This window comes from Exophiala xenobiotica (genome assembly GCF_000835505.1).
Source record: "Exophiala xenobiotica strain CBS 118157 unplaced genomic scaffold supercont1.1, whole genome shotgun sequence".
Classification (NCBI taxonomy): Eukaryota; Fungi; Ascomycota; class Eurotiomycetes; order Chaetothyriales; family Herpotrichiellaceae; genus Exophiala; species Exophiala xenobiotica.
Window position 1 is genome coordinate 3,517,186 of NW_013562494.1, and position 23,348 is coordinate 3,540,533.

A 23,348-nucleotide genomic window follows, 5' to 3' on the forward strand; every position below is an offset into this window, starting at 1 on the left:
AAGACGTTGGTGGAAGCGTACATCCAGCAGATGCTGTAAGATCGGTCAAACGATGAACATCAAATTGAGGAAGGAGCTTTCGTTGTCACCAGCCAACATCATTAGAACGCTTTGCTCATCCCTATGCCAGCAACACCCACTGCACCCCAAGCCTGCAGAAGTATTCCACCGAATAGAAATATACGTGGCTCTGCCCGCAACTTAGGCCTCGGAGCGGTCGAGATGCTCTCAGATTCCATTTCGTTGTGAACGACGCTGTTATCCTGTATGACTGCCTGCCTGCTTCTGTTCACTTGGGTGGCAGTGTCATTGAATTCTGCGATCACTTCACTCTCACTGCTTTCATCACCAACACAGTCAATCACTCAAGCATCCTTGCCCGGCGGATACTGAATATATATCGCTTCTTTGATGCGTCTAACACCATCTTCCATCACCTTCTCGGTCTACCCCTACCGACAACCTACCACGGTCTTCATCCACGATGGCACCTTCGTTCGACGGCATTGCTGATCTCATACCCAAGGATGCAGGTCTTCAGCTGTGAGTGTCGTTCCTGCCTCTCCGTGCCTTAATTTTCGCTGACCAAGTTTACCTTTCACAGGCCTCTCGGTTTCAGCGTAGGAGACTTCATGTCGCAAATCATCACACTTGAAGTCGGCCCAGAACCCATGATCATGACAGCGCATAAAACGATCTTGACCAGATCAGACTACTTCGCCAAATACTTGGAGAATCTCAAAGAAGGTGTCCAGAACAAGGTCAAGCTTCCGCACGACGTACCGTTCGACATCCTCAGAATACTCTGCTTCCTGTACACCGGCAACATGTTCGAAGGAGACGCCGGCGACCGAGGTCGCAGCCTCAACCATCATTGGAACCCTCAGGGAGTGACATACTTGATCAAAATCCTCATCATTGCTGAAAAGTATTGTGTCGATGATATGTACTGGAGAGCCATGAACATGTTACGCAGCGTTCCCGACAAGTCCTTCGATCTGAGCCATCTGCAGCAACTCGATGACGCAGGTCTACGAGAACACTCGATGTTGGGAGTCATCATGGACATATTTGCTCGCAATGCGACTGTGGATCCCAAACGGCTGCGTGTCATGCTAGACAACGAGCTTGACTTGGAACCGGTGTTTGGTCTGGAGATTCTGAAGAAATTGACCGCCCACCTGGAGGGGCAAAAGCGGCATTGTTGTGACTCCAGCTGATGGCCGTGTTTCTCGCATTTGTCCCTGTTAGCATAACATTGTGGTCGGCTGTGAGTTGATATCGAGTTCTGTACGGAAAGACTGTTGTTGACTGGAGGCTCCAGCTGCGCCTCGATCGGAATAGATGGACGATATGGGAGTGGCTAAAGGGCATTGACCCTTGACATTAAATCAAGAACCTAGAATCAGAGTCAATCACACTTGTTGCAAAATGATCTCCCCAGTGGCCCATGCAGACACAGCCTCGTCCCCATGATGTGCAGTTGGATTGACCAACATCCGGATAGACCTGAAAAGTACTGCGACCGCACTGCCCAGTCATCTGAATCTCAGCTCGAGCGATGCCACCGATGTGTACTTCACCATCAGACTCTCTTCACTTCACTTTGCCATTTGCCCTTCGTCTCACTTACTGCCGCAGTCGTCCTTAGCAGAACAAACATTCTGCGTAACGTGGATTACCTCTTCTTCGTCCTGCGTTGTTCTGCGTCGCACGTCCCGCACGTTGCACGATTGACAGGTGTCGCACAATACACCATCACGCCGTCGTCATCGTCATCGTCGACGTCGTCGTGCGTGACAAAGCCTTCTAGACACGCGAGAGAATCCTGATTTTGGCAGCGCACTTGCCATCATGTCCGACCAAACCGACGATTGTAGCTATGCTGGCTACAATCCTGCCTGCAATTCTCGATCACCTAGCTACACTCCAAACGCCCCCGGTCTTGAAGCTCAGCCAGGCAATCCATGGGAGGGGTGAGTGGGTTCAACTCAATCTCCTATCACGACTTCTGACTTTTACATTTCATCTAGGCACGAACACTTCGAGGGCGCGGCGCTCACTTCACCCAACATTACACTCGAAGTTGGCCCAATACCCGTTCTCTTCACGGCACACAAGGCAGTCTTGACTCGATGCAAATATTTCGTCAAGTGCCTGGAGCCTGGAAAATTCGAGGAAGGCGTCAGCAACAGAATCCGATTGCCCGACGAATGTCCCAAAGACATTGAGAAGATGCTTGGATTCCTCTACACTGGAAAGCTGTTTCGCGGCGACTCCAGTGACTCGGCCACAGTGCATGAAGATATCTTATGGGGACCAGTAGGAGATTGGATCTCGTACCTCATTCAGTACTTCTTCATTGCCGACAGGTTTTGCGTCGATGACATGTGCGATCAAGTCATAGAGGTTGTCCAGACTTCCATACCCGCTCGAGCGTTTCGTTGGCGTCACCTTGAAAAGCTCAACGAAGCAGGCTTGAGGGGTTCCAATTTGTGGCAAGCTGTCCTGAAGATAATAGCCCAGGGCGTTGAGGGAGCGGAGCGTCAGGTCGACCTGGACAAGCTGATGAATGATGGCCTTGCTTCCAATCCCGAGATTTGTTCGGACTTGCTGAGGGAGATCGCCAATCTCGTCAAACAGAACCCAAGCATTTCTTGTTGTAAACACAGTGGGGGATGGGACGGTTGGGGATGTAATGCCCACAAAAGCCAATCAGACAACTACCGGCCTTACCCAACGGGAGTGGAGTTGTGAGCCGATTCTTCATCGACGACAGATCTGAGGCGCTGTCTGTACGGTCGAGCAGATCGATGGCTGCAGAGACAATTGCGTGGACTGATAGGCCATCGTGGCCCAAGCCAGAGGGTTGAGTCTTCGGACCGCAGCATACCGGTCGAAAAACATTCGAAGTGCTTCTTCCACTCACTGTAAAGTTCTAGATTGCTCTCCTATCTTTCATTGCGAACTCTGCAGGGGCGATGCTCCCTCTTTCCCACGTTGCTGCTGCGTATTTGCTGGCATTTGCATCTTTACTGCGAAAGACATGGTTGATCAGCAATTACCACCACGCCCTTCAGCATGCAAACCCTTATCGTGGACATCGTACTCGTCCACAGACCTTCGTCATGAGCTGCAGGTGCTCTTGGGGACAGTATAGCCTCTGGCGCCTTCGGTACTTAGAAGTACAACGACAGCATCAGAGTCAAGGCCAACAGCATTGGAATCGATTGCAGCCACTTTTCTCAGAGCAGCAAGAGAGGCAGCTCCGCATGGGCCGGCATGGATACCATGAGCGTGTAGATATTGGACGGATTCGTGGCATTCAAGATCCGAGACCGTGACGCTGGCATCGACGCCCTTGACGAACACTGGCCAGGATATAGGCGACACTGTGCCACAGTTCATGCCGCTCATAATGGTAGCAGATGTCTCGATGGTCGTCCATCCTCCGACTCGGAGGTTATGATGCAAGCATGCAGCAGTTTCGGGCTCGACCGTCAACACTCTGATCCGTCTGCCGTCGGATTTGCAGTGAGCAACAACGGCATGACCCAGCGAACCGACCCCTATCGGCGTGACAGTTATTGTTGCTTTAAGCCCTCGAGCCGCAAGTTGTTCCTCGGCCTCGATCAGAAGGGTCGAATAGCCTTCGACAATCCAGGCCGGGACTTGCTCGTACCCTTCGAATGCATTGTCCTGAACGAGGAGGCCGTTGGGGTCCTTGCTGGACTCTACGGATGCTTTGGCAACCGCGGCATCGTAGTCTCCAGAGATGACGGTGACCTGAGCGCCCTCACTCTCAACTTTCTTGACTGTTTCCTCGTCTGCAAACCTCGACATGAATATACGCGTAGGCAGGTGTAGAATCTTGCCCATGCGTGCCACGGCTCGACCATGGTTGCCTTCTGTCGCAGCAAAGAGTGTGATCTTCGCTTTTCGAGCAGCGACCGCTGCATCTTCCAGAGTTGTGTCGAGTGGGATACCAGTCTTGTCTGCAATGGCACGAAATGTGCCCCATGAAGCTCCTAGGATTTTGAACGCTGGTAGACCAAGTCGACTGCTCTCGTCCTTGACAAATACGGCTTTTACGCCGAATTCTTTTGCCACGTCGTCGAGAGGCACGAGCAGGGTTTCGCGATATCCTGGAAGTCGCTTGTGGAATTCTTGAACGGGACTTACGTCGGTGTCGTAATGGTAAGTCCACGACTTCGCACCTAGGTTGGTATATATTGCGGAGCTGGACATGGTGTTTTTCAAGTCGTTGAAGCACGAGTATTTCTATCGCTTATTGCTCGCTTGTTGACTGCTACTGCATATCACAAATTCCTATATCTGTCTGCGAGGGTTCTTGTATCTGGTTGAGCGGGCCTTGAATTTAGTGCTAGCATTGTAACAGGGCGTGCTCTCGAGTTCCTTCGAGCGGATGATCCTGCACGGAACAGCTGCTGTTCAGTTGCCAGCCGCGACTTCTGCAATACCCCTTATCACAGCTCGAGAGGTAGTCGTCATGCTACCCTTCGACTGCGATGTGCAATTCCTTAGTCGCCCTGGACGCATTTGAGGTCGAGTTTGACTTGTCTTCGGAGTGGAAATGCTCGGTTGCGTATTAGCCAATGACGGCTGCAGCATGAATGGCTGCTAAGGCCGCAGCGAGAACGACGTCGGACGGCGCATCGTTATCCCAGCCTCAGGCTGCAAAGCCAGCTGGCTTGCTGCTATTGGTTGCCTTGCTATGCGCTGTGTGCTTTTCCATCAAATTTTTGTCATCAGGACATATAGCACATGGCTCCAAGAGGACGCCAATCTTCCTGTCCCTCCATTCGCAAGGTGTGCTTTGCGCCACCCGGTGATTGGCCAAGGTGGTTGCATCGCGGCCCAAAAAGCCACACGTTTTCGTGCTGGTCACGCAAGTTGTGTTTGCTGACGCAGGCAAGCAAGCTTTGTCGATGGCAGGGGGCGAGGTGAAAAAGAAGAGAAGTCATCACAGACATGGTGACACCCGTGCTTCCAAATCACACAAGAGGTCCGAGAATGACCGTGCGACGACGAAATCCTCCGCCGCCACCGATCGCCCTGCCGATATCGAGGCTCTGCGAAAGGCGAGACTCGAACATCTAGCAAAATCGCCCGAGGAAAAGCGGAAAGACATGAAATATGAATATGTCAAGTCCACGAAGACTGTGTCGCTTGTGGGTGTGGACAAAGAGAAGCGATACAGACTAGTCAGAGATTCCAGCCCGGAAGGAGAGCGTTCGCAGCCGTCGCGGACGTCGACGAGGCGCACGAAAGATGACGGCCGGGCGAGGCGAGACAACGGCGAAGATGAATACGTTTACGGGAAGAGCGAACGAGACACCGTCCGCAAAGAAGCACAGTCAAGATCTGCCGCGAAGCCACAATCGAAGACGAATGGATCAGTCACGGCGAAACCAGCAGAGAGACGGCGCATGCCGGAGCGCAGGCATACAGAACTGGCACGACGGAGGGAGTCGCATGAAGATGACGAAGAAGAGGAGCCCCCAGACACAGCTCGGGTACATCGCACTGGCTCGAGGCGACAGAGTGATGCACAGGATCCTCCTACGTTAACTCGGCGGAGTACAGTCTCGGTCGAGAAGCCGCAAAGGTCGCCGCTGAAGAGGAGCGCAACAACAACAACAACAACAACAACAACAACAACAACAACAACGACCAGACCCAAGACGGAAGTCAGCAGTATAAGGACAGTGCAAACTGCTGATCCTCATAGGAAGGCGGCTGGGCTCTTTGGTGGGATTTTACTCCCAAACCAGGAGCCACCGAAGAGAGTCCCGTGTCTGACATGCGGCGCCGACGACGTTCCCATTTCCAAGTCCGCTAGACTACCTTGCACTCACCGCATGTGCCATTCGTGCCTGAAGCGCATCTTTACCATGTCGGTCAAGGACCCTGCTCACATGCCGCCTCGATGTTGTACGGATCAACATATCGATCTGAAGCACGTTGACAAGCTCTTCGATCAGAAGTTCAAGGTCTTGTGGAATCGCAAATACGCTGAATTCAAGACGAAGAACCGCATATATTGCCCGGCTCGGAAATGCGGCGCCTGGATCAAACCGCACTATATCAAGGTTGAGAATGGCCGGAAAGTCGGGCGGTGCAAGCAATGCAAAACACGGGTGTGCGGCATATGTTCGCAGAAAATGCACGTCTCGCGGGAGTGTCCGAAGGATCCGGAGACGAAAGCCTTCGCCGAAGTCGCCAAGGAGAAGGGCTGGCAGCGATGCTACAGCTGTTCTGCCATGGTCGAGCTCAAAGAAGGCTGCAACCACATGACTTGTCGGTGTACAGCGGAATTCTGCATGGTCTGTGGCCTGAAGTGGAAGTCGTGCGATTGTCCTTGGTTCAACTATCAGGCCGTCGATGCACATCTTGGTGACCCTGTCCGGTATCAGGAGGAGATTGACAGGCGAAGAGATCAAGTCGACAGAGACGAGGAGCTGGCTCGGCGGATGCAGCAGATGGGCCTGGGCGACGACGCCGGGCGGTTTGATGGCTTCGGACGGGGTAACGCCGGCAATGATCATATGAACCAGAACTTCATCCAGCAGGCGCGAGAGGCATTGACGGCGAACTATGCTCAGGCTGGACAAGCAGCGCGAGACCTCATCAATGGGCTTGTGATGGGTCGGGAGAATCGCATGCCGGGGATGCCGTTGCAGGTGGATCAGATGCTTGAAATGCTCGGGCAGCGTGGTGCGCCAGATCCGGCGGAGGAAGACCAGGGTCAAGATGATGGGCGTAGACCCGCTCGAAGAGTTACCGCGAGGCGGAGGAACGTCGTACAGGATGCTGCTGGTGGGCATCGTGTGGTTAGGGAGACGGACGAGGAGAGACGCATTCGAGATTGGGCGAACAGTGTGCCTGCATGACTACCCGAAGGTACCGGTAGCTGAGTGTTGTTCGATGTATCAACGCTTGGCTGTTTTCTCTAGCACTGAACTGGTGCGGTAGAAACGCAAGTCGTCGAACAGTGGGATGCGGAAGGGAAGGCAGTCGGAAAGTCTTTGCTATATGGACCACTGGCATGATTGTGGAATTGGGTTATAACGTGATATTGAACGATTTACGACGAGGTTTATTTCTGGGCAGTTCGGGATACCCTTTCGGATAGGTTGTGGCTTTCTTTGGAGAGATACAGGGTTTGTACATGAGTGATGACTTATATAGTGATGTCGATACATTCTGATATTTTGACCTCATCACGGCGGTGATGATTACTAGTATGTTTTAAGATATCTATCTGTCTCTTGACTGTTTGCATCAGGGCACGTCATGATTTGGGCCACGCGAGACTTCCCATTTTGCTATATCCGGTACCACTCAAGAGTACAGGCCTCATATCATGGCATATCATACAACTCCACCTGCGTACTCAATTCTGGGTGAACAGCGCCTCCAGCTCTTTAGCAACCTCGTCACCCACTTGCTCCGTCGAGCTTGATCCGCCGATATCCTTGGTCACGATGCCCTTGTCAATGACTACCCTCACTGCCTGTTCAACCAGGACACTCTCCTTGGGCATATTCAAGCTATACAGCAGGAGCATCGCCACACTCAAGATGGCTGCGATAGGGTTGATGATACCCTGACCAGCAATGTCTGGCGCCGAGCCGTGAATAGGCTCGTAGATACCATTACACGGTCCTTTCCCGTCGGGCACACCGCTCAAACTCGCACTTGGGAGCAAGCCTAAACTGCCAGGGATGACGGAGGCTTCATCCGAGATGATATCGCCAAACAGGTTTGACGTGACGATCACACCGTTCAGCGCACGTGGGTTCTTTACCATAATCATGGCTGCCGAGTCGATGAGTTGGTGCTCGAATTCCAATTGCGGGAATTCCTTCTGCATCGTCTCGGTGAAGACTTTTCGCCACAACCGGCTTGTCGCGAGCACGTTGGCTTTATCCAGACTCCAGACTTTCGAAGGTGGGTTCTTGGCCAGCGCGAGATACGCGGCGAGACGGGTGATGCGCTCGATTTCCTTGCGCGAGTATGGTTCGCGGTCCTCGGCCCACTCGTTCTCGGCATCGTCCGGGTTGCCTTCGACCCGGTCGCCAAAGTAGATGCCGCCCGTGAGTTCGCGGACGATCATGAAGTCGGTGCCTTGGCAGACTTCTTCCTTGAGAGGGGAGCGTGCCGCGAGCGAGGGCGAGGCGAAGAAACAGGGGCGCAGATTGCCGAAGGTGCCCATTTCCTTGCGCAGTCTGAGGAGGCCTTGTTCTGGACGGACCTTGCCGACGCCGTATTTGGGGCCGCCGATCGCGCCGAGTAGGACGGCGTGTGCGGATTTGGCGGCGCTGAGGGCGTCGTCGGTCAAGGGGGTGCCGTGGGCGTCGATGGAGCACTGGGTGTGAGGTGACGTTAGTATAAATGTTGATGTCATCGAGAGTGCCATGGGAGTGATCTCGATCAATCATCACCCTGGGAGAAGGCTCCTATTGAACCGATCGGAGCATCATGACTGTTGAGATGGTTGAACTTACGCCGCCGAGCAGGTGCTCTTGAAAGTTGAATTTGACATCCTTTGAGCACTTCTCTATGACTTTGAGGACCTGTTACACAGTCATAGGTCAGACACTGTTTGATCTTGAATCAATCGAGCATTCTAGGATGTCTCGGTAGGTGAGTGCTTTTCGCAAGCGTGGTACCCCTCGACGACTGCCAATACTACAAGGATTCGAGGGCAATCCTTATGCCGTAAGAGAGTTAAGCTAACGTGCAGGGCATACCTTGACAGCTTCCTTGGTCACCTGTAGCCAGACAAGATGGTTAGCGAGGTCTCGTAGAGTATGCGACTGCGTAGAGTAGTTAGGTGAGCATTGGAGGACGAACCTCCGGGCCGGCATAGTCACCAGCAAACACAACGATATTGAAGGTCGGCATCTTGAGGTGGACTTCTTTTGAGGTTTTCTTCCCACAGTCGACTCCTACAGATTCTGCAATGTTCCTGAGGAGATCTGACAAGTCCCGGAACGATTGCTGTTGCCGATATATACTGTCACACACTGTGCAACTGTCTTGGAAACAGACGAGGCTTGACTGGACGAAAATCAGGCTGATGATGCCGGTATCGGCGGGGCCTGAGATGAGCACGTGACTAGATTCGTGCGCCAAGAGATCTGACTCTACGAGCCTATCACACCCACAACCCAACACCCACCACATCCTTGTGTAGGTACTCCGTACTCCTACACCTTACAGTGCCGTGTGCTTACTTACCTTACCTAGGTAGGCATCAATTGCACGCCTCGACGTGCCCTTCCGAGCTTCCAATGACTTGCGCGATATGGCGATACCTTGAAAGTATTGCTGACGATTTACTCCTCTGATGCTACTGCCTAAACCCATCCTGTTGATGTGTCTATTCTCCAACCCAGACGCTGCGAACTCTGTCGTGCTCTCCATCCAGTCAAATTGTCTGGTCGCTCACGCTCCAATGCAGTCAAGATCAGCGATGATGTCGACACTTTGCTTCAGGCAGCACCGTTAACATATCCATATTTCAATGAGCTCCCAGATTGATCCGGTCTCGTCTTCATGCTGCCCTCGCGGCGAAGATAGAAGTCACCATGGACCATTTGCTACTGTCTAACAGTTCCGATGCCGTGTTCGGCCCTGCTTATTCTGGTGCGCTGAGAGACTTCGATTTCACGCTCTTGTTTGACGACACCATCCTGACCATTGTACCTGCCACGATCTTCCTTATTGCAGCTGGCGCAAGAGCGATATGGCTCACAAGCAAGCCCAACAAAGTCTCGACGTCCTTCAGTCGTCTGACTAAACTGGTAAAATCTAGCTTCGGCTGCCACTGACGACGAGCTTACTTGTGTAGGTCCTGCTATCAGCTTTTGCAACGATACAATTGACCGTTCTGCTGGCTCGGGCGACGAACTTAGAGATCGCGACAAAAGCTTCGGTCGCTGCAGCTGCACTTGATTTTTCAGCTGCCTGTGTGTTGTTCATGCTCTCATGTTACGAGCATTCGCGATCAATAACACCCTCGACAATCATTGGGCTTTATCTGATAATCTCGTTCCCATTCGATGCAGTCCGACTTCGGACCTTCTCTTTGCTCCGTGGTTCAGCGGTCAGAGGCATAGCAAATTTGCTATCGCTCTCGCTGGCCATCAAATTCGTGGTCCTGGTAACCGAGGCCGTCGAGAAGCGAAGCATTCTCCTGGAACCATATCGTGACTTACCGCCTGAAGCCACCAGCGGCATTTACAGCAGATCAGTCTTGTGGTGGCTCAATCCTTTGCTCAGGATAGGCTTCGGGAAAACGTTGAGCGTTGACGACCTCTATAACCTTGACGATAAGCTCTTGTCCGCCAATGTCCAAGGCAGGTTCTCAGACAAGTGGACTGCAGTGAAAGAACCCGGTCGCCTCGGTCTGGTGTCGACTGTTATCAGCGTCTTGAAATGGCAGCTGCTAATATCGGCCGTTCCTCGACTTCTGCTAAGTGCGGTCATGTTCGCCCAGCCGTTCTTGGTTCAAGAGACTATCAACTACCTCCAGGACCGAGACAGCCAAACACCTTCTGTGGGTTGGGGTCTTGTGGGTGCATATTTCTTGGTTTATTTTGTCGGGGCAATCCTCAAGGCGGCATACCAACATCTGCTGAATCGATGCGTTGTTCAGGTCCGTGGTGGGCTGGTCTGCCTTCTCTACCGGAAAACCCTTGACCTCAGCATAGCATCGATCGATCCAATGGTGTCCTTGACTTTGATGTCTTCCGACATAGAGAGGATCGTCATGCCCCTACAACTTCTCCACGATGCGTGGGGCGGTATTGTCGACCTTGGGTTGGGTATGTACTTGCTGTATCGAAACCTGGGAAGCGCTTGCTATGCTCCGGCGATAGTTTATGTGCTCCTGGCGCTGGGTACGACTTGGGTCACGAAAGTTATCTCATCATTCCAGAAACGATGGCTTGCTGCAATTGAAATCCGTGTCTCCTTTACCTCAGCACTCCTACACTCAATCAGGAACGTCAAGCTCTTAGGCCTGTCGTCCATCATCAAGGATCGTACTCAGGATCTTCGGCAGAGGGAAATCAATGAGTGCAAGCAATTTCGAGTCATCAACAATGTCCAAATTGTTATTCAGAATGGACCCAGTATCTTTGCGCCTTTCGGTACATTCCTGATGTACTATCTCCGCGCAAGAGCCTCTGGACAACCCTTGGACCTGGGAGTCGCATTCAGCGTCCTTACCATCTTGCGCCTGGTCCAAGGTCCATTGAACACTCTGTTCTGGGTAACCCCAAAGTTGTCGTCCTCTCTCTCGTGCTTTGACAGGATCCAGCAATATCTGCTCGCACCATCTCGGCACGATAACCGACTCTTATTCGAAGATGTATACGCCTGGAGAGGCGTTCCTGAAAGAACGTCCTGTGAGCCAGAGTCCTTAGAGATGATGCCGCTCGGAACCGTGAGCCGGCATCCTGCTGATGAGGCCGTTGGGCTGCGAAATTGCTCCTTCGGGTGGGAAGAGAGTGCCCAACCCGTGGTACAAGATGTTGACCTCTCTATCCAAGCAGGTCTATTCACAATGGTTATTGGCCCGGTAGGAAGCGGCAAATCCACGCTGCTCAAGGGGATTCTCGGTGAAACTCCCTTGTCAGGAGGTTTCGTGTACCTTCGAAAGCATTCGGTCGCTTTTGCCGACCAAGACTCTTGGGTTCAAAACACTACGGTAAGAGATGCAATCCGAGGTCCAGGGTCGAGAGACATATCATCCGCCGACGACATCTGGTATCATGAAGTTGTCTCCTGTTGTGGATTGCTCGAAGATATCAAGCTCTTTCCAAAAGGCGAGAAGACTTTGATAGGATCCAAGGGAATATCCTTGAGTGGTGGTCAGAAGCAAAGGCTAGCGCTCGCAAGGGCGGTCTATGCCAAAGCAGACTTACTCATACTGGATGACGTGTTCTCCGGTCTCGACAACGACACAGAAGAATTGATCTTCCGAAGGCTGTTCAGTCGAGCGGGCCCATTGCGACGCCTGGAGACCACCGTCATAATGGTGACCCATGCAGTCCACCGACTCCCGTATGCAGACCTCGTTGTGTGCCTCGATGTTGACGGCCGGGTAAGCGAACAGGGCAGCTATGATGCCCTCGTCAGGAGCGGAGGCTACGTCCATGGCCTACAAGTGCGGTTCAAACAAGAGCAGCAAAGTCAGGACAGAGGAGATCTGCAGCCTACACTCGATGCTGCACAGCCTGGCTATGAGCCCGGCCCAGCAGTGCCTGTCCCTGAGAGTGATGGAGATGCCCAAGACTTGATCAGGCGGACAGGCGAATGGAGCACTTACAAGCACTACTTCAAATCTTGTGGGTATATTTCCAGTATCTTGTCATTCACATGGGCCATGATATGGATGTTGGCTGTGAATACACCCGGCATTCTCGTCAAATTCTTTGCAGATGGTAACGATGAAGGTGGGGCCGAGCAGACGACAATTTTCATCTCCATCTTTGGCGTCACAACCATCATTGCGGCGATCGCGGTTATCTTACTTGGATACCAGATATTCCTTGACATGCAACCGAAGTCGTCCAGCAATTTGCACCTCAGTCTGCTGGAGACCGTCCTCAATGCGCCTCTGGCGTTCTTCACACGTACGGACGTTGGCGCGATCACCAACCGCTTTAGTCAAGATATGGCTCTAGTGGACAACGACTTGCCCTATGCTTATGCGGACGCCACCTTGTCACTTGCCTCTTGTCTGATGGGGATGGGGCTCATGGTTGCCTCTGGTACAGGCTACTTTGCTGCAGTGGTACCGGTCCTGGTTGCGGCGTTGTACTGCGTCCAGAAATACTATCTCCGAACGAGCAGGCAGATGAGACTTCTCGATCTGGAAAAGAAAGCCCCGTTGTATACGTGGTTTAGCGAGACAGCTTCCGGGTTGACGAGTGTTCGTGCATTCGGCTGGACCGAGAAGTTCTCGGAACGAAGTTTGGAGCTCCTGGATCAAAGCCAACGACCGTTTTACTTCATGTTTTGTATCCAGAGGTGGCTGGCGATTGTGCTCAATCTGATGGTCACGATCATGGTGACCATCCTAATGGTGATCGTCGTGGTACAACGACAGTCCATCCAACCCGGTCTTGTCGGACTAGGTCTGCTGAGCACAGTCGATCTGAGCGAAAGTCTGACCAACCTCGTCACGAATTGGACGAACTTGGAAACCAGTATCGGTGCAATATCCCGGTTGAAAGATTTCGTCCGCACTACCAAGTCCGAGCACAGAGACGAGGAAGTCGAAATGGTTGACAGGCGATGGCCAGAGAACGGTAATGTCACAATATCCAGCTTCGGTGCCAGCTACTCAGAAGACTCGGCTCTTGTTCTCAAGAACATCGACCTCAAAATCGAACGCGGAGAGAAGGTGGGTGTCTGTGGCAGGTCAGGCAGCGGCAAGAGCTCTTTGCTTGCAAGCCTTTTCCACTTGCTGGAATTTCGCACTGGACAGATCGAGATCGACGGTGTGGACATATCTCGCTTACCACGGGACACGCTGCGCGCAAAGATCAATGTCATCCCCCAGGAACCATGGTGGGTGACCACTGATACGGTCCGGTTCAACATGGACCCATGGAACGCCGCGAATGCAGAGTTCGACACCCCACTCGAACGGAGTCAGCAATACGAGAGATTCATTCTCGCTCTGACACAGTGCCAGATATGGCATGTCGTCCAAGCCAAAGGCGGTCTCGACGCCATCATGACGCCAGACTTCCTTAGCCACGGCCAGAGGCAGCTGTTCTGTCTGGCCAGGGCGTTGGTCCGGCGCAGTAAACTCGTGGTCCTGGACGAAGTGAGTGCCAACGTCGATGTCAAGACGGACGAGCTCATGCAGAAGATCATCCGGGAACGGTTCCATGATTGCACCATCATCGCAGTGGCACACCGCTTGAACACCATTGACGACAGTGATCGGGTCGTCGTGTTGAGTCAAGGGAGAGCCGTGGAGGTCGGCGAGCCCCCAAAGCTGCTACAAACACAGGGCAGTTGGTTCAAAGAGTTGTACGAATCGTAACGACGTGGTGCTGGAACCCGCGCCCCTCGGCAATCCTGAGTCTCTCGTCGGAGGTAATTTTTCATTTGTTTCGTCTCAATGCGACAGTGTCAGCAACACAATAGGATGAAACCCGATACCTAGCGACGAAAGCGGCTATGAGTCCATTCTACCGTTTATTTGATGCTACAGATCGTCCTCTTGCTGGGTCCACCAGCAGCTCGACAAGTTTTCTCCCACTCAACATCCGGGCCGGAAGTATTGTAGTACACAACAATGCTCTTGATGGTCATGAAGACGTCTGTAGTGCTCGGCGTACCACTCCACCACTTGTTCCCATCAGCCCACAGTTTCACTTGCAAGTTGCCACCAGCTGTCGGGATGTTATTGTCATTCGTGTGCATGAGCTTGCCGTCAACGTAGTAGTCAACGCCTCGGACAGGATCGCAGTCAAAGCGGTATTCATGAAAGGTTTCGGGATTGTAGCCAAACTGGTTCAGGGGACGTGATACTGTGGCGCTTGGGATAGGTGAACCGTCTTGTGCAAGTGAGGGGTGCAATGTGTAGTTGATAGTGTTGTTGACTAGAGAGTTTCCTGCCGTAACGATCTCGACATCGATCTCAGACCTATCATCCTGCGAGCCACATCAGTATACGTCTTGTTTTTTTGGCACCGTCAAGTCACTCACGTGATACCAGAAAAATCCCGCGCATGCTCCTCCGTGTGATCCTTCGAGCTTGAAGACAATTCGATACGTGCCATGAAGCATGTCAAGTGTTCTTGACTGTATGGCAGCTATGCTCACAGGGCGATATGCTCGCAGGTCATCGGCGCTGTATCCACGTTGCCTAAGTACCAGAGAATTGTCCTTGATCTCGACATTTCTCCAGTCATATCTGGCGTTGAGTCGGATGGCCGTATTGTCGGCGTTCTGCTAGAAATCGTACATCATCCAGTCTCGGTTGAATTTGGCAGCCGTCGGATTGTTGAGAACCGATGTGACATCTGGATATTGGCCGAAATCCTCGAGTAGTCGATGCGTGTAAAGGGCATTCTCCTCCTTGAGGCGCCAGCCACAGAGGCAATCGGCGCCGTAGGACAAAGATGCCAGCATGATGGTAAGAGCACATATGAAGTGGGAATGCATTGTACCGATGCAGTGATGAGACTAGTGGTGATGATCATTGAAAGAATGTTGAGATGATTGACGAGGTCAACTGATCCGTTCAGAGACAGGAAGGAGCGCCATAAGAGGAACGTGCTTCATGCCAGGTAGGTGGGGGAACACTTGTTTCCGGCAGGCGTCTCTGCCACATGATCGGAGACGTACTGCATCACTAGAGTGTCTAGATCAGTACGGTTTGTATCTTGCATCGGCCGGTGCGCCTTTCTTGGATTTCGATGCCGCGGTCATGGGTAACGAAACAGGCTGAGCGTCCAGGTCCAGTGGTCGGAAAGCTGCAATTCTTCCATCCTCGCCAGCGGTGAAGATGACCCCGTTCTGGAAACGGTCAGCGATCAAGGCCGGTTTGCCATAGGTGCAACCTACCACTTCGTCTGCAACAATTGAGCGGACGACCTCTTCACCGTGAGCATTTTCTAGCACGACTCGCTCGCTAAGATCGAGTTGGCTGCCTCGATGGAGTTTAACCAAATCAACCCGAGATTCACTGTGCCAGACAGGTCAATAAAGTCAAGGGTAAGGTTCTTTGTCAGACGCACCTGTGCGAGCCGCAAGCCACGACATGGTCTGGGCCTGTTGGGAAGACATCAATCACGTACTCGCAGGGAACAAGGGGCCGCAAGTCCCCCAGTTGGTTTGGAGATGGCTCGATTACATCTGTGTCTTCGAGAGTAAGGGAATGTAGCGCAAGGTTTTGATCGGAGCTCAATGCATAGAGGTCGGATACACCGAGAAATCCCGCTTTGTGGATCGGACCATGGTTGACCGCTTGGAGGAGGCTGTCTTCTTCCTCGACGATTTGAGTGTCGAAAATACTGACCAAGCCATCATCTCCCCCAGCAAGTAGCACATTATCTCGTGTGGGATGGAAATCCAGCGCAGTAATCTCATCGTTGAGCTCAGTGTTTTGCCAGCGCATCCGCAGCTGCCTGCGATCCCTGCATCATGCTCAGCTGTTGTCGAGTGTGTTTCTGCTAGCACATTTGATACAGGCAGAACAAATAATATGGACCTACCAGACAGAAACTATAGCCTCGCTACCCACAGCGACATCATGTCCCCTGCACACTACTGCGTTGACCGCTTTGCCTGGATAAGCTTGCATTAGTCCCACGGACGTGTGAACGGCCGGGTGGATACGAGGTACCAATGGTGAAATGTGTAGCTTTCGATTGAGTTCGCATGTCGAATGTGACGACATGACCATCGCTGCCTGCACATATCGTCGTCTTTCCCTCATCCGAGGAGACTAGAGATGTGAGACCTTTGGGGACATCTTGCAGGAGTGAAATGCTCGAAGCTTTGAGGTTACCCCGGTCCTGCAACAAGAGCAGCTCATCTGCAGAAGTGATAGCCGCAAGGGCTCGATCAGCAACAGGTGTTACCGAGAAGATGTAGACATCCTTTTGTCGAGACGGCGCACAGCTCGCGATCTCACGATATGTGCGTATCATGTTGATGGAGGTTAATGACTGAAGCTGAAGCGGACATTGAGCAAGATGATGCTCAGCCCGACAGAGGCAAGATGGTCGCGATATTGACCGGTGAACAGTATTGGAAATCCTAACACGATGCAGACTTGAAAATCTTTTGGTGATGGTGGAGTGAGAGGCTAGGAAGACGAGGGAGGCTAGCTTAGCCGGGACTAGGGCTAGTAGGCTAGTTACCAGGCTCACTAGGCCAGAAGGCAGGATCACTGTTTCCATGGACTCACCAGGCTCACCAGCTCCATATTCGATGCCCATCACTGCCCTTCGACGTGAGAATTCGAGCACTATGGCGCTTACCACCCATCACACAAATTCTCGTAGCTCAGCTGCACCACAAGATCACCAAACACTGGACGAACAAGAGTAGTTCGCATGGAAAGAACGTCGATAAACGGAGCCCGCGACACGGATACCCAGGTTATACTCCGTACTCACTGATGCGGTGCCCAAGTAAGACTTGATTTGTTTCTGGGCGAGAAGGACGGGCCGCAGAAACCACTCCCTTGGCTCCCACACGCCCTGAGCCTGCCGCCTAACTAGACCCTGAACTCGAACCCGAACGCAGCCGAGCTGTTGATGCTCCACAACAAACCGAGACTTCTTCGACATGGATGATGCTGCCCGTGCTACAGAAGCAAGCGATATCCTTTACGACATATAGACTTGCGGAGTCCAATGTGCTTTCCTTTTGGAGATGAATCCTGTTGATGCGACAAGCCTTCGCCTGTCAAATCGTGTCAATGTGTCTGTCCACGAGCTCCTCCCACGCTTCGAAAGGGTCATGGCAAAAGTATCAAACCCAATTAGCAGCCGTGGATATTGTGGAGAAGCGGTTCGATCAACTGTGACGAGAGTGTGAGCACCTCTGGAAAGAGCTTGCTGCAGCCGGTATCGTGCTGTTTTCTCCCGCTAGCTGAAACCAACCGCCTGGGGGATATGAATCAACCCTGTCAAGAAGATGGTGTGGCGACTCTCTCTCATGCCTCTTCGCCTCAGGCTCGTGTTCGCGCAAACTGCGGTGAAGCTGTAGTCAGTTCCGGGAACATGTGACTAACAGTGACCTAGGTATGTGCATTTTGGTAGGTCTGGGCTAAGGGTGCGAGTCTGCGAATCCTTGTGCTCTTGGGTAGACTCGGACCACTGCCGGGCAGAGCAGAAACTGGCCGCCACATGCTCCGATGAGCGTGAAGCGGCTGTCGAGGTACGCAATTGGGTACCGTTCTGTCGGGTCAGAAGTAGGCATTCGACTTTCGGCCAGCGATTTCCGCGGTAACTTTATGAGTGGGAGGTCTTGCACGTGTAGCGTCATGTATTCCCCCTTTTTTTCAACCGTTGACGATCTTTTCCAGAGATGCCACACCTGACCAGGGGTGACTTGTGACTCGTGTGAGGTGGAATGGCATGGAAGTGATTGCAGCCTTGTCTACACAGGTAAAGAAAGGCACGCTGCAGCGATCTCGCAGGTCGCAAAACTCAACAAGAACTAGGTCGTCACAGGCTGGTGCCTACCTAGACGTGCATGCTGCCTGATGATGTCGGTGTATCACACCGAATAAGATTCGCTCAATGGACCAGCGTCTGCTGCGGACTCGACAGGGTGGACGAGCAAGGATGAGACGCGCAACTGCGGACTTGTAAGGGGAATGCAAAACGCCGCTACCTAGGTACTATCGAAGAATTGCCTGAAGGTCCGAATGGGGGAAGGGAGACGAAGATGGTGTGATGGTCGAAGTGACACTGGTGTTGATTGCAAGGAAAGTGATAATGCATCGACGACAGGAAGTGTGGCGGTCCCGAGGGAGTGGTTCATGGAAACGCAGCCATCAAGCGACAGAAAGGGTAAACAGTTACCTGCATCATGCCTGGGCTGGTAGGTACAGTACTCCGTAGAATGCACAGCCTGACAGGGCAATGATGCCTAAGAGGTGCGGAAAGGTGGGCGCTTCGGGACGCCTGGGGGTCATCCGAAGTTGGAAAGCCAGTCACCTAACCAGTGAAGGCCCAGTGGAGAAGCATAGTAGCAACTAGGTTGCAGCCCGAAGAACCAAAGGATGTGACAGTGGCGCCCTGAAGACTGAAGATTTTGATCCCAGCAGTTCGGCGCTCGTCATAGGCAAAAGACACATCCTTCCTCGCCATCCACATACGAAGTTACCATCCCCATCCAACCATATCCACTACCAATCGTATCAACCATCGCCGTTCATCCTACTCAGCATTCTTGCCAGAGATCCCACAGAGAACTACTAGTATGGCCCAACCATGCAAGCTGCCCATTCTGTAGCCACGATGCGTTGGCCGCCTGCTACGAACAGCGGTCAGTTCTTTTTTTCGGTTTTTTGAACACCTACTCTTACTACGTATACTCGGATCGGTCTAGCTTAGTGCCACCCCCAGGACCTGGAAGTGTTAACCGAAAATCGCAGAGTGGACGGAAACGACCACAATAACGAGAAACCCTCCGTACTTTCAGTCTTTCCCCGGCATGAAGCTCGTCGTCAGTAGTCCCAAGTCCAGCTTCGATACGACCTTCTTTACTGGGCTTCGCTAAAGAGGCCTCATTACGGCATCTTGCTAGGCTTGTTCTTGACACATCCTGGTCCGAGACCCCATTATCCTGCACGACATCTGTCTTACGCAGACCCTAGTCATACACAACCCAAACCATAAGCGATTGACTTCGCCCACAGACTGGTTTAAAAATCCATCTACCTCGACAATTCCAGAGACGATTGCTTCACGTTCTCTACTATCTTTGCTTCGGCTTCATTCAGCCCGGGAATTCACTCGGATCTTCTTCGCCTCGAGACTTCGACCACCGATCGACGTTTGATAGCTTTGCCTTGAACAATTTTCATTGCCATTGTCCACTGTTCCATGTCCATAGACTGTGCACGGCTCATGATAGACCTCTTGTCTATGCTCAAGCGGTATCCACTGGTGGTCTTCTCCCGACCTCCACTTAGCCGCTCACAGCCCACTATCTGTGTGATTTTGCGAATTGCCGGCTCTCTTCAAAGGCTTCAAATCATTTAGCCTTCTCTTCGACCCGGCCACCTCGCAAACTGTCTTACCAGCTCACCCCCAGCGACTGGAACCCGGCCTGCCCATCATTGGAATTGGGCAAACAGATAGGTGCTCTTTCCTGGTCAAATCCGCTCCTGTTTGTGCTTGTTCGAGGCCTGTGGTCTGCATCGCGGCTGCCAACGTCCGCTTGACCGCTTCGCGTCCGATGCTCACTCGAGGGAAACAACATATTGTCGAACTTGCAACATCACTTCTCGAGGCATTCGTACCAGAATCGCATTCGACGTCGCAATTCCTTCTAAGACACGCAAGAGGTTCTACGCCACCGGCAACAATTTCGCTCTAGAGAGTACGACACTGCCTCATATTTTCGAGACCCTCGATGGCTGAGGTTCTCGCCCATCTCCCTGGAAGACAAACTGTTCAGGAGTATGGCAGAGAATATGGCACTTTCAGAAGGTAGGTGCGCGAGCCCTCCATGGTCTTTGCCGAGTCTGACTTCGTCGCCAGGGGTCAGTATATGCTCCCTCACGATCGCAAAGAAGCGGAGCGGCTGGACCTGATGGACACGATGATCAAAAAGACCAGACCTCCAGCCACAAGATTAACGCAGGTCCAAAAAGAGCTTCTCAAAAAGCCAGCCTCGGCTCTGGGAGAAAGAGTGCGGATTCTCGACCTGGGTTGCGGCACAGGAGTGTGGATGAATCAAATGGCCGACTTCCTGCCCGATGCAGAGTTCGTTGGGGTCGATATACATTACCAGGGCCCCGAGTTACTACCTCCCAATGTCGGGATCAGAGCACCCTGGGATTATGAGGGTCCGTGGGCACTAGGTGAGAAATCCTGGGACCTGATTCACCTTCAGTTGGGTCTGGGTAGTGTCTCAGACTGGCCGGGACTATACCGCAAGATTCGGCGTCATCTTATACCAGGCAAGGGCATTTTTGAGTCGGTCGAGATCGACTTCCAACCGAGATGCGATGATGGCACTCTGAAGAAAGGAAGACTGACTGACTGGTGGGACTTATACATCAAAGGGTCTTACGAAGCTGTCAACCGCCGTCTACATTATGACCCCAACACTGGCGAGATGCTCAAAGCGGCTGGGTTCAGGGAGCGAGACATCCAGCACGTTGTCTACCGGATCCCCCTCAACGGGTACAAGCACCCCGGCCAAGAGCCAGAATCATGGTGGCAGGTCTGTATGTCTAGCGACAACGACGGCGGATGTGGTCTCGAAGCTATGAGTCTCTTTCCGTTGTGCCATTTGCACAACTGGCCAACAGACCACGTGAGGCGATTATGCAACGAGGCCGTCGCCCAGGCTGCGGATCCGAACGTGCATGCTTACAACGAGCTGCACATATGGACAGCCAGAGCACCCAGCGAAGATTGACGAAAGAACACCACGACCACAATATCAAAATGGGAGGCTATCTGACATATCATCGGATTTGGGGCGCTCCAAAGCATCAGACATATTCTCGCAAGGCATAAAAATCATCATTATGCTCCAACCATTGGACCATTTATGCAATCAAGAGGACATGGTTGCCGAGCAGAACACGCCCACGGACGCATTGAATCCCGCAGCTACGAAGACCGAAACGATTGAAGTATTACCGCTCCTTTAGACTTGGTCGTACAGAAACCTATCCTTAGCACAACATTCGCACCCGGATACTCGGCACGATATCCTGGAGGAGAATCGATAAAAGACGAAAGAGAGTGCGAGGCTCAGCGCTCGGAGCTAGCAATGCCATGAGCCCTGGTCGACGATCATTCAGAGCGGGCACTTACCTGGCCCAGCCAACAAACTAGCGCGAGTGGCGGTACAGGGTTCCTCGGATCTCTCAAATGCTGGCCTTGACCGACAAATGGGTTTCCAACTGCTAGTCCGCGAGAATCTCGATTGCGTGTCCACGACCGCGAAATCACGAGCCTGGTCCGGGGATGAATCTATGCAATCTCCATTGGTCTTGCGTGATCAGGGTCTGGACAATGGGCATGCCTTTCTCGGGTATGGAAACTGTTAGACTCTTCTGCATTCACGTAGATCTGCGAAATCCTTCTTCATGCTCTCGCGTCAGCCGCATTCCGTTGCTCACAGCAGGATCGAAAGGGTTGGGGAGAAAGTCGAGAAAGATGCTTTGTTTTGAACGTAGAATTTTTCATTGGCACATTGAGACTTCCACTTCTGCTGGTTACTTACGTCCACCACGCAGCACCAAGCCAGACCTCAGGGCCTCATGATCCGAGTTGAATGTAACTGAGCAGGTTGTCTCAAATTCGAGCCTCAGCCTCGGTTCGACTTTGCTCCGGTCGCTCTATGGTCATGCACGATGTTGTTCAAGGGAAAATGGCCCTCATCTTCTTTTAACGACCCGTTTTCGCATCGTCCATTGCCCATTGAGCTTCGATTTCTGCGGCTTACCTCCTCTCTACCCACACCCAAGAGACGAACGTCTCCTGTGTCCTGACACCAAAAGCCATTTCACTCTCCACCCATTTAAGCAAATGTGTTTGGTCGGTTCGGGACGAACAGCTTCTTGGAGCCGGTGCTGCGGTGAGGAAGAGGGAATTTGAGGTTCTTGGAGATCAATTGCTTGATGTACGGTCGCTTGACGTCGTTCTGGTTGGTGATTTCAACGACTTTGAGAATCTATCACAGACACACCAGTCAGCACCTTACTCTGCATGAGGTCGCTTTGCAGACTGAGCTGCCGAAGTTGGCTTGCAAAAACGTACGTGAATGCTCCTGAATCTAGCACGATGTCTCGCGGCCATATCCTGGTAGAGGGCCTCGACGGCATCGGTGCGGCTCATCTCACGGTACTCCTTGTACATGTTGTGTGTGCCGGAGCGGGAGTCGTAACGGATCCAGATGCCAAAGTTCTTGACCTTGAGGGGTCGCTTCTCGTGGATGACGTTCAGGGAGACGATCTCGCCGTTGGACTTCTTGACCTTGCGCAGCTTCATGAGGAAGTACCAGAAGCGGGACTTGGCAACCACGGTGTTGGGTGCGAAGATTCGCATGCGGTAGAGTTTCGGGGTCGGGTTGGCGTCTGTAGGCAGGTGGCGCCCGATGACCTGGTATTCTTGAAGGCGACCTGGAAACAGCCATTATTAGTATCGGGTGTCTTCGTGGTGGTAGTGGAAAGATTTGAGTCGAAGTGCTGTGGGAAACGATGATGGATGGATTGCGCGATGCTCCAAATCAATGTGACATTGATCAGCCTCCTCTTAACAGCCAGATGAGCATGATGCGAGTTCGGTCCTCCTCTGTCACTGTGTCCCTCCTCTTCCTGACTCTTCAGATACGATCTATCGTTTCGCGCGTGATGTTGCTTGTGCTCGGAGAATTGGAAGCTGACTTACCCATCTGCAAAAAGGGTCAGTACTTGTTGCACTATTCTCTACAGAGACTTCGACATACCTTGACTGTATTTTGATCGACTGCGGCGTCTTTGTCGATGTGGTTGAATCGTCGAAATAAAAATGGCTGCTCCTCGATTGAAAGTTTGTGGGCCTCAGTGTGCTGGAAATTCTTGGCGCTAGTCCGATCCGGTGGAT

General features: G+C 52.5%; 10 protein-coding genes across 11 annotated transcripts; 5 read left to right on the forward strand and 5 right to left on the reverse strand.

Annotated features, from left to right (window-relative positions):
• Positions 1 to 68: 68 nt before the first annotated feature.
• PV05_01369 (uncharacterized protein) lies at positions 69 to 4,519 on the reverse strand. Its single transcript, XM_013466348.1, has 2 exons — positions 784 to 4,519; positions 69 to 697 (listed from the first exon to the last, which is right to left on the reverse strand). Exon 1 carries the CDS (start codon positions 4,246 to 4,248, stop codon positions 3,127 to 3,129), a length of 1,122 nt encoding a protein of 373 aa, XP_013321802.1. The 5' UTR covers positions 4,249 to 4,519; the 3' UTR covers positions 69 to 697; positions 784 to 3,126.
• PV05_01370 (uncharacterized protein) lies at positions 485 to 1,220 on the forward strand (the record flags this gene model as incomplete). Its single annotated transcript, XM_013466349.1, has 2 exons — positions 485 to 543; positions 605 to 1,220. 2 exons carry the CDS (start codon positions 485 to 487, stop codon positions 1,218 to 1,220), a joined length of 675 nt encoding a protein of 224 aa, XP_013321803.1.
• PV05_01371 (uncharacterized protein) lies at positions 1,855 to 2,757 on the forward strand (the record flags this gene model as incomplete). The annotated part of the gene is made up of 2 exons (XM_013466350.1): positions 1,855 to 1,976; positions 2,034 to 2,757. 2 exons carry the CDS (start codon positions 1,855 to 1,857, stop codon positions 2,755 to 2,757), a joined length of 846 nt encoding a protein of 281 aa, XP_013321804.1.
• PV05_01372 (uncharacterized protein) lies at positions 4,481 to 7,296 on the forward strand. Its single transcript, XM_013466351.1, has one exon. It carries the CDS (start codon positions 4,950 to 4,952, stop codon positions 6,912 to 6,914), a length of 1,965 nt encoding a protein of 654 aa, XP_013321805.1. The 5' UTR covers positions 4,481 to 4,949; the 3' UTR covers positions 6,915 to 7,296.
• Positions 7,216 to 9,066, reverse strand: PV05_01373 (3-isopropylmalate dehydrogenase). Its single transcript, XM_013466352.1, has 4 exons — positions 8,881 to 9,066; positions 8,778 to 8,798; positions 8,532 to 8,600; positions 7,216 to 8,392 (listed from the first exon to the last, which is right to left on the reverse strand). Exons 1-4 carry the CDS (start codon positions 8,929 to 8,931, stop codon positions 7,418 to 7,420), a joined length of 1,116 nt encoding a protein of 371 aa, XP_013321806.1. The 5' UTR covers positions 8,932 to 9,066; the 3' UTR covers positions 7,216 to 7,417.
• A 551-nt stretch (positions 9,067 to 9,617) lies between these two features.
• On the forward strand, positions 9,618 to 14,414 carry PV05_01374 (uncharacterized protein; the record flags this gene model as incomplete). Its single annotated transcript, XM_013466353.1, has 2 exons — positions 9,618 to 9,833; positions 9,881 to 14,414. The coding sequence occupies 2 exons, from the start codon at positions 9,618 to 9,620 to the stop codon at positions 14,093 to 14,095; spliced, it is 4,431 nt and encodes a 1,476-aa protein (XP_013321807.1). The 3' UTR covers positions 14,096 to 14,414.
• On the reverse strand, positions 14,251 to 15,189 carry PV05_01375 (uncharacterized protein; the record flags this gene model as incomplete). Its single annotated transcript, XM_013466354.1, has 3 exons — positions 14,251 to 14,709; positions 14,764 to 14,971; positions 15,023 to 15,189. The coding sequence occupies 3 exons, from the start codon at positions 15,187 to 15,189 to the stop codon at positions 14,251 to 14,253; spliced, it is 834 nt and encodes a 277-aa protein (XP_013321808.1).
• Positions 15,190 to 15,426: 237 nt separating this feature from the next.
• PV05_01376 (uncharacterized protein) lies at positions 15,427 to 16,498 on the reverse strand (the record flags this gene model as incomplete). The annotated part of the gene is made up of 4 exons (XM_013466355.1): positions 15,427 to 15,576; positions 15,625 to 15,745; positions 15,798 to 16,196; positions 16,275 to 16,498. The coding sequence occupies 4 exons, from the start codon at positions 16,496 to 16,498 to the stop codon at positions 15,427 to 15,429; spliced, it is 894 nt and encodes a 297-aa protein (XP_013321809.1).
• A 3,255-nt stretch (positions 16,499 to 19,753) lies between these two features.
• On the forward strand, positions 19,754 to 22,556 carry PV05_01377 (uncharacterized protein). Its single transcript, XM_013466356.1, has 2 exons — positions 19,754 to 20,234; positions 20,286 to 22,556. The coding sequence occupies exons 1-2, from the start codon at positions 20,158 to 20,160 to the stop codon at positions 21,169 to 21,171; spliced, it is 963 nt and encodes a 320-aa protein (XP_013321810.1). The 5' UTR covers positions 19,754 to 20,157; the 3' UTR covers positions 21,172 to 22,556.
• PV05_01378 lies at positions 21,703 to 23,287 on the reverse strand. Of its 2 annotated transcripts, XM_013466358.1 has the most exons (4): positions 23,212 to 23,287; positions 23,154 to 23,157; positions 22,524 to 22,885; positions 21,703 to 22,437 (listed from the first exon to the last, which is right to left on the reverse strand). In XM_013466358.1, the coding sequence occupies exons 2-4, from the start codon at positions 23,155 to 23,157 to the stop codon at positions 22,285 to 22,287; spliced, it is 519 nt and encodes a 172-aa protein (XP_013321812.1). In that variant the 5' UTR covers positions 23,212 to 23,287; the 3' UTR covers positions 21,703 to 22,284. The 2 variants fall into 2 exon arrangements, with proteins under 2 accessions (XP_013321812.1, XP_013321811.1); XM_013466357.1 differs by having other exon boundaries at positions 22,524 to 23,157.
• Positions 23,288 to 23,348: the final 61 nt, after the last annotated feature.